The following is a 12,065-nucleotide window of genomic DNA, read 5'->3' on the forward strand; positions in this document are numbered from 1 at the left end:
CTTCTTCTTCTACGCTTCTTCCCTGTGCGGCGAGCCCCCAACGGAGCTCACACACAGGGAAGAGACGTAGAAGAAGAGTAACGGCCATGTTTAAGACATGCGTATGAAAACAACTGGGAAGATCCTTGGAGAAGCCGCACAAAGCTTATCAGATTGGCAGATCGGTCTGGAAACCTTGCTTGTACCAACAAGTCAACGTTCCGGAAAGATTTAATAAACACGTTTATTTATTTATTTTTTAAATGGCACCCACGCAGTCCCAACGGGGCTAACCAGTGACCAGCAAAACACACATACCTAGTGAAACATGACTGAAGACATGGCCAAGACCGAAACGTTAGGCTCCACTCGATATTTCGGCATCCGTCCAAAGCTTTTCTCACTCTGCAAAACCTGGGTGTTGTGGCCCTGTTTGAAACAAAACGGTTGAGTTTTTTGTGACAGTTGGGCGCGTTGTTGCATGGTAACGTTACAGCAAAAACATAAAACCCGACATTCAATAAACACATAATTAAATTTGTTTGCCATGACATACACAAACCATTTGCCAAAAACGAAACTTGAATAGCATTAGCAAACGTAAAGACATAACATAGATGAACCCCAAACAATGCCTGACCTTAGCATTCACTGCGCTCGCACTCCGGACGCTCCGTAACTTACACACTCGCCGCCTCGCTTTGTGCAAAACAGGGCAAAATCGGCCGTGTCTCCACACACCTAATACGTGCAGAACGATTACCAGGGAGTTCTTCCCACTTGTCGATACTATGCAGGATTCACCCGACCGTTTCTTACTATATAAAAGAAGGCTTCAAATCTCCGCACTTTTCCTACTCCCAACACTGCCGCCACAAGACCTGGGAGAAGTAACGAGACAGGAAGTGCTCCCGCTACGTCACAGGGCATCGTCAAAGTAAAAAGACTGGGGCTGGTTAGGGGATAATTTTGTTTCTCATGTGTGATGATTGTACATGCATTGTCTTATTATTTTTTTTGATCATCACAATCCCACTAAATGATGCACCCATGATATACCGCTAGAAACAATTTGTCAAGTCAAAACATTGCATAAAATGAATAGGTTTTAGGAAAAAAAATAAAAAATAATGTGTGGATATGAAAATATGTGTGAACTATATATAGGCCTATATGAACAAATATTATTTACGTATCATAAACATACATTAATTTATATGACAATGCAAGGATGTGTGTATGAGCTAATCATTTTTTTCCTTTTCTGGTGCCTGCTGAATAAAAGCATAATCGCTGCTGATAACACTGAAAATGCTGACAATGAATACATTTAAGACAGAATTAATAATCACATTGGAATTTGGTTATTACTGTCTAAACCTACAGTGCGCTGTGGCAAAATCCTAAAACCGGAGCTCAAAAAGGCAGAGGACAACCGTATACTGGATGCTTCACAATTATTTTTTTAAGGACAGGAGATCGTCATTCCAAATATGTCTAATTTCTGTGTACAAGAAATACAAGAAAGGAATCCAAATTAATTCAGTACAACACTTTATTTCAGAAAAGAAAGCATTGAGCCACTTAAATCAAATGTCTTTTTATCTAATTCCACCATAAACAAAATTAAATCCATTTCATTCAGCCATGTCACTCAGAGCTTAAACACAAAAAAAACAGAAATTAGCTTTTGCTTTAGTGTTTAGTGGGACTTGTGTTCTGTAATATTCGTGCTAGCTGTGAACTGAAACCCTTGAGTTGGAGAGGAACTTCATCACTTGACTACTACACTTTACTCACCCTGGCAACCATTTTGCCAGGCTGGCAGTCTGAACAGTTACTAGGCCATAAACCCAATTCCAAACCCCAATTCTAAACTTAACAATCAGAGGTGAAATTACACAACTGAACCCAGATCAGGGCCTAGGGTTATCCTGTAGATACAGACTGTAAGAGCTTGGCATACCAAGGCATATACAGTAATGCCATATTGATAACTTCTAGAATACATTTTATGGTGTAAATATGCACCCTGTTTTATTGTATAACTTACTTATCAACTCAACCGGTTCTCCTCATGAGATATCTTCATATAATTATTGCATAAGCTTTAGCTCTACATCATCCTACAATGAAAGGTGAATGCTGAGCATAAACAAAACAAAAAAAAACTTGAAAGGCAAACACAATTCTGCTTGCACATATAGTATCCTGTTGCTGCAGTAAAACGTGAGGATGTTGTATTTTTTCTTTATTCTACTTCAGCCTGCAGTGTTGTGCTAGTTGGGGTGAATTCAGAAGGCTTTGAAAAGCTGGTTGGGCAAGTATCCCAGGTGGAGGAAGGAAGTTTGGGCTTCTCTCTCAAGGTTGGCCAGCTCCTGGACTGTTGGGGCCAGCACGTCCACGTGGCCCTTGTAGTTGCCACCTGGGAAAGGTCAGCAGGTTTAATGGTCAAGCACAACACAGTAGTGGTAGAGGATAAGGAGCTTTGAAAAATGGGACAATATGTGCGTGAATGCATTTTTCCTTAATTTCTCTCTCCCTTCCACATCATTCCTTTCTTTTGTTTTCCTTCCCTCCTCCTGTCGCTCTGTCACACATACCTCCCAACGCCCTGCGCTGGCCGTATGTGACCTTCCCATCAAAGTCATCCAGAGGTACTTTGATGTCCGGCTCACACTGGGTGATGGTGCACTTCAGATGTTCTTCAATTTCTGACAGGAGCTGGGAGAGAAAAACGACACAAACAGAATTGAGCTAGTGTGGGATGTAGAACGTCCCAAAGAAGAGTTGATGATTTTTATGTTATAACTTCAACTGAAGGATTACATTCTCCTCTATGGGTTCAGAAAATTGTACGACCTCTTGGGCTTCTGGAAATCTTTCAAAACCCTGGCAGATAAACTCAAAGATGCACTGTGCTCAATCTGAAAGTGAGGCTGTTTATCTTCAGTCCAGTCCCTCTGGTCGAAGGTCATCCGACTCACTACACCACCCTGCACCCTACTTCTCATAGTCTTGAGCCCATGAGTCCCTGTTTCTGCCAGTAAATAAATGACTCCACTGCTTATCAAATGAGTTAAATAGCACTCTTGAATCAGAGATGACCTCGTATTAAAAAAAAAAAAGTAAATTTAACTTACGGCCTCAGCTCGATGATAGTTGTGTGTCTGTGTCAGTGTGTTTGTTCACCTCTTTCTCGTTGTACCAGATGGTGCAGCCTCCATCCTCCTTTAGTCGGGTGTTGTAGCAGCCTCTGCCTCGGTTGGCGCACACATGGTACCACACCTGTACACACCGAGAGATATACTGTTATGTACACACCCGCTGTCAACAATTCTGGTAAATGATGTATCAATGTATTTCTATTATCCACACTACCTTCTCTTTCTCCATAGCAACCAAAGAGATGGCCAATCCCATTCTGCAAGGTTGAAGGGAATATGATTATTAAAACAGTATTCAGAATTCATGCAGATGCAGACATACACACACACAGATTTTAAAGTATGCAACTGCTAACCTCTCTGCTCTGCCCACTCTGCCGATACGATGGACATAGTTCTGCTTCTCATCTGGGAGGGTCACATTAATCACTGCGGAAATGTGTTAACGGTAGTAAGGGCCCATGACAGAGAGTGGACATACATGTGTAATATACAGCATTAATCACTCTATGACAAGATATTAGCAGAATTAAAAAGGAATTCTAATCTCTTCCTCTCACCATAAGGAACTCCGTGGATGTCGATGCCTCTGGCAGCCACGTCTGTGCAGATCAACAGCCTCACTTCTTTTCTCTAAAGAACACAGAAGGGCCGTAAAATACCGCACAACTGATGGCACTTTGTAAAAGGGCATGGTTATGTTTATTTTTTACCTTGAAGCGCTCCAAGTTGTTTTTCCGCTCATTGGGCTTACGATCACCATGGAGACAGACACAGGAAAACTGATGGCCTTTCCTGTCCGGACCTGAGGTAAACAGAGCGATACAGAGGGTGGATTTTGAATTTGGTATGGCCAAAAATAAAATAAATAAATATTGTGTAACAAAGATGATGCCACTCTCCTCTTTTTTTAGGTTTGTGCACCTCTTTTTCAGTTTGCTTTTGACATTCAAGTGGGATTTATTGCATCACGGAATATGAAGATTTAATAGTGTCCAGACATACAGTAAATAATACTTGAATGTTTCAATATTTGAACATCTTGAAGTTTACTTGATTAATCTTGAATGTCATGTTTCCACTGTCGATGCTTGTGTCTAGTGACAACTGAAAACTAAAATCTGAAGTTGGCACTACTTGAAGTTATATTAGTATAACAGCAGCATCCTAATGTTACCCACCTCCTCCTTGCTGTATGAAGTACTGCTCCATGTTATCACAGTCAATCTTGGTCCGACAGAAGACTATGGCCTGGTCCATCTTGTGTTCGGTGATGGCCCTCACTGCGTACTCGCCCTTCAGCACCTTGATGGCTTCTGACCACATCTCTAAAATGTACACACATGAACACTTTCTTCTCACCAAGGCCATATTTATCACACTTAGTAGAAGGGGAATGCCAATAAAACATCAGTTTAGTTTATATTATCGTGGCAATAAAAGTCCTTGTGCAGGCGTATCTGATAGGTGATGCTAAAAAGGCACTCCTAGAAAGACTTGATAAATGTAAGACAATAAATTAGCAGGTGATATTAGAGGGATAAAATAAAAGTTGTAAAAAAAAAAAATTATCTGCTCTTACCTGAAGAATTGGCTCCTGGCCTGGTGTTGTCTTTGGCATGCACCTCATCAGTCTAGCACAGCAGAACATAATGACAGAAAATCAGTTTTGTCAACATATATGCAATGTAAACCAAAAGAAAGCAATGATGGACAACTAACATGCTTAGGAAAGTGTGTTGAATTATTTGGATGAATGCAAACCAATGACTGTGCAGCTTTGCCTAGACACTGCACGCAATGCTTCACCAGTGAAGCAAATCCCTGCTTACACACACTTTTACTGCGTATGAACCTTCCCTTTACTGGAACTCTGTCAACCACGACACGTATCTGTGGCCCAGCATGGGGGACTCACCCGGATGTGGCCCTTGCCCAGGCGCTCCCAGAGGCGGTCCTGCTTGGGGTTGACAGGCACCACCACATGGTGGACGGTCTCGGGAACGGAGTCCTCGCCCTTTAGGTCCACCCAGGTGGGAAAGTGCATGATGCGCTCAGACAGCTTCTTCACGTCAAATGAATGCAGTGTGGCCGAGCACACGATCACCTGGGAGGAGAGGAGATGGGTTAATGCAATTCAAGTAATCACATGCATACTTTTACAGACAGTACAAACATTCAGATGCATAACACATATATCCTCAGTAATACATGCATTGGGGCTTTATGATGAGATTGACAAAGAAAATCATATTGTGATTATTTTGCTGAATATTGCAATAGCAATATGAATTGGTATATGTGGACAAATCCTTTTCCTACTTAATTATGTTTTTTCAGCAGTTGAAAAACTACTGTTTGGGGGTAGAAGATGAGATGTCGACACATACTGTAAGACTTCCCCCATTTGACTACAATGAAAGATTTTATCTAATGTGCACCTGCGACTGAGCACCAGAGAACATTATTTAGGATTCCATCTAAACCAGCTTTCCTGCTGATTTCTTCAGCTTCAGGAATTTCAGTAGTCAGTGTTATGATATGGATTGTTTGTCAGTTAACTGTGCTGCACTAACATGCATGCCTACATCATTCTTTTATATGTTCTGATCATATCTGTCAGGATTGTGTCACTAATATGGTAGTCCCACATGGAACTAGTATTTATCCAAAGTGTTACCTGCAGTCTTTTGCCATCAGAGGTGACCTGGGGAATCTGGTTGTAGACCCTGTTGATGAAGTCTGTATAGCCTGCTGACAGGAGACCGTCCTGAGGGACACACAGAACCAGAGAGGGAGTCAAAAAAATACTGTAGTGAAACTATAACAGTCAGACGATGGGAGAGAAACTTGCTTGTCTTCGGGAAATGCTTTTATGTGCTTGAGGGATTAAGCCTGCTATGTAAAGCAACTATCTATACTATAGACAATCAGTGCTTCTACTGTAACAGGACCTAGGGGTTAATGAGATAGTTGTGTTGTACATACACACTCATCCATGACCAGGAAGCGGACTTGGGCCAGACTGAGTTTCCCAGTGGATATGAGGTCGTCCAGCCTCCCTGGTGTTCCCACCACAATGTCGACCTGAGGAACGATGAGGCGAGCATGGCGATATGGAGAGCAGCAAACAGGAGGGAGCAACAGGACAGTCATTATTTCTGTTGGTACAAATCATGTTAGCTCTGTGTTTAACACTCACTAAAACTAATTGAATGTTTGTTTGGGGACAGTAAATGATACATACCCCCTGTTCCAGAACAGCCAGCTGCTCTTTGGCAGCCACTCCACCAATAATCAGTAGATCCCTGCAGTGACAGGTTGAAAAATGTGAACTGGTGCAACAAATAAAACAATGTCTCCATCCACTGGTGACAAATTGGAATTACACATCTACTAAGGCAAATGTAGGACGCGTAAAATATCGGGGCACTTTTGAGGATAATTTTGATTCTGGCTCATTATCAATATCGGTTTGCATGAGAACATTTACACACATACATGCTTAGAATTTCTGTCTGTTTGTGAAAGTCACAGTGTTCCTCTATTTGTGCAAACCAATGATGGTAACCACTGATGTCCTTTAATCTGAAGATTTTCTCGAAATTAGTCATACCTGACTTTGGGATTGTCCACATATTTCTTAAATTGGTTGACATTGTTGAGGGTTTGCTCAGCTAACTCTTTGGAAGGCTCGATGATCAGGGCTTTGGGAGCATTGGATGATGTTTTCACCTGAGTCACTTTGGCACTGCCTGCACAAACACAGAGAGGGTGACATTATCTTAGTGGGACTGTTTACAGTTTTCTCTACAACGGTAAAAATGTAGTTTCTGCATCTGGTTTTGAGAGTGCTCCATCTGAAGGGGGTTTTATTGTGAATGGCAAGAATACATTCTCAAATCTAGCTTTGTCATATTTCCTTTCAATCTAATTGCTTGCTGTGTCTGTAATGAAGTACATTCCACACACCTGTCTGAGAAGATTTGACTGTGTGCCCCTCTGGCGCCTGGTCCAGGGCTACAAACCCACTTTTAGGGGGATTTTTAAAGTCCTCTCCTCCAAAGTTGAACTTCAGCTCTGCATTCTGGCAGACAAAAAGGAAAAACAGAAATTTGCATGATGTAAAACTTGCACCATTCTACTTTGTTTCCACATATCACCATTATCATGATGCCATTTTTGATGTGTTCTCTAGTGATACCTTGAGCACACAGGAGGCAAAGAAGGGCTGATTCTTCAGATGTTGGGGAACCTCAAAAGCCAAACCCAGGTCGTTGCCTGACAGAAAGAAACGGAGGGAAAGAGGCATGAGAAATGAGTAATAATTAAATATCTTTGCCACCAACTCCAGATGTCCTAGATAATCATCATAATTAGAATCAGAAGTAGTGAGGTTAATTAATACTGCACCGTTTTTGGAGAAGGAAAGGTGGCCCTTGTCTAGATCCAAGTAGCATCCAATAGTGTCATGCATGGTAAACTCCTGTAGAGAGGCAAGATAAGAAATAAAAAAAACATGAGCGGAAATTATCCTCACAACTGTTTACATATTTCAATGACACTGTCTTACCTCTCCATAGCTGTCAAACTGCTTGTTATGGGATTTCTTTCCAGTTCCGCCAAAACCAAAGCCGTACTTATCAGTCCCTAGAAAGAGAGTTGAATTGAATGTATGGTCTATTGAGGCAGCTTGATTGATGGTTCAGAGTCACACTTAGATTCAAGGTTGGTACCAGGCAAAAGCAGAGAGCATACCCAAGTCTAGTGCTGCCTGACTGGTGGACCAGCCCACCCGACACAGACCCTGGTCATGGCAGGACACCTCATAGTAGTACTTCCCTGGATACAGAAAGGGATGGACAAAGAGAGGGGGAAGGAAGGGTGGAGAGGAAAAAGATATCATGTAAGACATGGTTAAAGTTACAGCAGTTTCCAAGACACAGACAATTGCTTGTCTATTGGAGAGTTTTTTGTTTCTCTATAAAAATTAACTAAATCTCTATAGAAATGCTGATTGATTTTGTTCCCAACTTGGAAGCAGTATTTGTCTGCACTGCTTACCTTTGGTGACACCTTTAGTAATGCGGCAGCCATGCCACTCTTTAAACTCTCTGCTCTGGCAACACAATCCATCTGGACCGATAGCTAGGCAGGCAGAAACAAATAAAAAAGTGAGGAAAAAACTGGGCGGATGAAGAGCAAATCTCAATACAACAGATGGTTAGATTTCCCTCTGGTGTTTGGATGCAACAGTACAAGGTAAAATAAAATAAGCAACTCTTTTTCCACTTACCAAAGGCTGTACTGCGGTCATAAGGATTCATCTGCCAACTGTTGAAGACTGAGACAAAACAGAGTATAAGTCAAATGGGTCCAACATGTGCAGAATCACTGCATAACAACCTTTGTAAACAGAGACTTGAATCATTGAGCTATCAATCACAATCAAAGAGTTGTCACCAGTTGCAAAGTATGCAGAGGGCATCCTTTATATTAAGTAAAAAATGGTCAGAACAGATGGGAGTTAATGAGCATGACAGCAATTCTGATCAACTGCAACATCTCAGCATCTGTGAGGAATATCAGTTGGCTGGTTTACAACAAAAATCCTTACTGTCTAAAATTCAAGAATCTGAGGATGTTCAAAAACATTTGCAGCCACTTTGGCACTTCATTTATCAACTGCAAACATTAATTCCAGACAGGCAGATCTCAACTGAAAAAAGACATGAATATTAAGTTGTTCTCACTGGCTCCTCCAGTCTTGACAGAAGCTCTGCCCTTCTTGCCCTCCTGCTGGTCCTTCATCGTCTCATACACAATCTGGATCAATGGGATACTGAAGGCCTAAGGACGATGGGAGGTACTTATGAATAACTATAATGCTATAGCTTTGTTTCTGATATTTATATATATATATTTGACTGGTAATAAAAATTAAAAATGCAAACTGCAGACGTAAACTTGCATTTCATAATTGTGTGGGTATCAAGTACTTACTCCTGTTTTACCACTACCCGTTTCTGCAGCCTGGAAAAAATACACAAAGCACACAAGTCAGCTTTTAACAAGGTGTGGAGGGAGAGAGAGAGGGAGAGAGAGAGAGGGAGACCTACCATGAGGACATCTCCACCACCAAGAATGAGGGGAATGGACTCTGCCTGGATGTCAGTAGGAAGCCTGAAACCCCATATTAGAAGAAAAAGTGTCAGTCAGTTGCATTTGACTGTCTGCTCTCAAGGTTTGGCAGTCATACAGCACCGACTGACGTTACAGCATTTCCTAACAGGTGAGTAACGCCTATTTACAACAGTATGGACAACGGGCACGGCGTCTGCACTGTTTAGAAACACAAATAACGAACACCGATGCACACGCCAAGCTGCTATGAAAGTAACCCAGCCTCGGGTTTTGTACAGTCACTTACAGCCAGTCCATCTCCTCCACTGCCTGGGCGATTTCAGGCATAACCCCCATTTCTGTTGAACAAAGGCATGTTTTAGAAATCCACTGCGCGTATAGAGCTTTTGACTGTCATTTGGACTTAAGCAAATCACACATACAATGTTAATATGATGAAGTCATTAAATAATCCTACCAGAAAACGCTGCCATAGTTGCTGCTGCGAGTCCAACAAAACCGGATGTAACGTGTTCAGAAATTTTGACACGGTGCAACGTCTTCAACGGACCGGGCGGACAGCCTCCCCATTCTGTCATCGGTTCCGGATACTAAACTCTTACAGTGATATAATTGTTCACGCATTGCCCAGCTTACCAAACTTTTCCAGAAGGGCATATTACGGTGTTTTTTTCTATCATAGTTTGTAAAGTCAAGCCGTAAAGCAGCTATTTCGATTGGTTCTCAAAGTCCGTGCACTTGTCCCAAACGCGGTAGCCGAATCGAATTTGTTCCTCGCTGATCACCGTAGACACTTCTGACAGCTGTTAACGTAAACATGGCTGAAGATAGCAACATTGAAGGCGAAGATGAGAACATTTTGTACGATTTACTTATTAATACTGAATGGCCACCCGAGACGGACACTCAGGTCAGTCAGAATTCCACTTTTGGTCGTTATTGGTCTGCTGTGTAGGTCTTGAACTGGACGTTCAACTGTGAAAATGGCCTCCGAAAGTCAACCATCATCAGTTGTATGGGGGCAGCCGCGCAGAGCCACGTCGCACACATTATCACCATCACTATCAGCCTTCTTGTTAACTTGCTAAATCTTCACATTGTCATATGGTGTAGCTGTCATTGTGCATCATTACCTGTGGACAAGCACTTTAATACACAGCTAATATTCACTATAAACAAACCATTCATATACCTTTACATCCAGCTAGCCTACTCTGGCTGCTTGACACTGTTACCATGCATTGCAAGTAACGAAGTAATCTCGGGAATTTGCATTTGGACTTGATGTCAGTAGTAGCATGGATAATGACAAATGGCAAGCAATGGTCTGGACGAAACATTCTTTTTGTTCTAGGAAAGTGACATGTAATTTTAGTTCACCTTTCACTTTCTGACTTTTACAGTTGCGAGGCAACAAGGAGCACAGCACTTCTGTTATTGCAAAAGCAGTGACAGGTAAGAGTTCTGCTTCTTCATGTGGGTTATCCATGTTGAAATTTGGCATAAATTTGCCTTGTTCATCAGCATATAGACATACCAAGACCTTTTCCAAATCGTTAGTCTTCACTTTTCAATTCGGTAAAAGTCCGAACCACCAAGCAGCGCTTATTTAAATACAATTTCAACTTTTATAGCTGAGTTTGTTCCTTGCCATCGTGTTCTTCCACTAAAATGCACTGTAGGGGGCGGTAGCGTGCAGTGTGAATCAGTTTTAAAAGTTGACATTTCATTTAAATAAGTGCCGCCTGTTGGAACGAATACATGCTGAATTGAAAAGTGGACCAACACTTAAGTAAAGCTGTTAAAGACCTATTCAATCATTAAGAAGCAAAGCGACATTAATGGTAAGCATTAGGACTACATTAGCAGCTGCCAGGATCATTGATTAACAGTCAGAGGTTCTGGGAGGCGCAGTAGTGTCAGTATACTTAGACGACCCTGCCTGGTTAAAGGGACCAGAGGACTTGAGTTCAAGTCCTGTGTGGGTAAACATCCACCCTGCTGAAGTGTCCTTGAGGAAGTCACTGAGTCCCTATACCAGCTCCAGGTGCTGTTCTCCTGATGAACCTGACCTCTGACCTCTCTGGAGCGGAGAATGTGACAAGATAATTCCCCTACAGGAATCAATAAAGTGTTATATTATCATTACATTATCATATAGTTATTGTTATGAGGCTTACTCACTGTGATCAATTTCTTCCAGGGCCATTCCGCTTAATCTTACACTATTTGTGGTACAGGTAAGTTCATCATTATTATAACTGGAGAGGCTGAGAGGGCAGGCAGTCTCTCATAATGTACAGATGATGTGCCAGTATGTGATGAAAAGCCATGAGAAGCTGTGCTTTACAGTGATTTTTAGAATAGCTAAGACACATGTGCCAAGGTGTATGTCCTGAATATTGGTACTAATCTGATTTGTACTTTGTGTTTATTGCATGTTTTGTATTGTACTGTTTTCTTTTTGTAGCTCTTTTTGTGGCTCGTGAAAATTTCCAATAAAAATACCAAGCATAAAACAATAGCTAAGAGGTGTTGTTAGGCACAAAACATACATTTGACTAAGACCCCCTTAACTGTTTAAAAATCCCTGTAAAGCATGGCCTCGGTGTCTCATAGCTTTTATAAAATGGCAGTAAAACACACCATTGTACTGAAAAATGCAAGTATTCAAAACATGTAATTTTTAATCAATGAGAATTAATTGTTCTTCCTCTAAGCAATATTAATATAACATAAAACATAACGGTAGATAAACAAAGTGCACCGGTATGC

General features: G+C 41.5%; 2 protein-coding genes across 2 annotated transcripts in view; one reads left to right on the forward strand and one right to left on the reverse strand.

Moving 5' to 3' along the window:
- Positions 1 to 1,537: 1,537 nt before the first annotated feature.
- Positions 1,538 to 9,788, reverse strand: ddx1 (DEAD (Asp-Glu-Ala-Asp) box helicase 1). Its single transcript, XM_071536624.1, has 26 exons — positions 9,748 to 9,788; positions 9,577 to 9,628; positions 9,266 to 9,329; positions 9,150 to 9,179; positions 8,900 to 8,996; positions 8,443 to 8,490; positions 8,211 to 8,294; positions 7,905 to 7,988; positions 7,720 to 7,796; positions 7,560 to 7,632; positions 7,351 to 7,427; positions 7,119 to 7,233; positions 6,763 to 6,901; positions 6,394 to 6,454; positions 6,135 to 6,233; positions 5,827 to 5,916; positions 5,065 to 5,253; positions 4,729 to 4,780; positions 4,328 to 4,474; positions 3,860 to 3,951; positions 3,707 to 3,779; positions 3,503 to 3,575; positions 3,361 to 3,403; positions 3,172 to 3,267; positions 2,583 to 2,703; positions 1,538 to 2,404 (listed from the first exon to the last, which is right to left on the reverse strand). The coding sequence occupies exons 1-26, from the start codon at positions 9,761 to 9,763 to the stop codon at positions 2,274 to 2,276; spliced, it is 2,223 nt and encodes a 740-aa protein (XP_071392725.1). The 5' UTR covers positions 9,764 to 9,788; the 3' UTR covers positions 1,538 to 2,273.
- Positions 9,789 to 10,081: 293 nt separating this feature from the next.
- LOC139658504 (NBAS subunit of NRZ tethering complex-like) overlaps positions 10,082 to 12,065 on the forward strand; it is a gene marked incomplete at its 3' end in the record, with an annotated part of 17,403 nt that continues 15,419 nt past the window's right edge. The window contains exons 1-3 of the mRNA XM_071536621.1: positions 10,082 to 10,200; positions 10,694 to 10,745; positions 11,494 to 11,530. Of these exons, the coding sequence (XP_071392722.1) occupies positions 10,108 to 10,200; positions 10,694 to 10,745; positions 11,494 to 11,530 (182 nt within the window). The remainder of the gene's footprint in view (positions 10,201 to 10,693; positions 10,746 to 11,493; positions 11,531 to 12,065) is intronic.

The sequence above is a fragment of the Centroberyx affinis genome, unplaced genomic scaffold, assembly GCF_046629955.1.
Source record: "Centroberyx affinis isolate AG114_WGS23_722 - 3 ecotype Tasmania unplaced genomic scaffold, CSIRO-AGI_Caff_v1 ptg002920l_1, whole genome shotgun sequence".
In the NCBI taxonomy this organism is placed as follows: Eukaryota; Metazoa; Chordata; class Actinopteri; order Beryciformes; family Berycidae; genus Centroberyx; species Centroberyx affinis.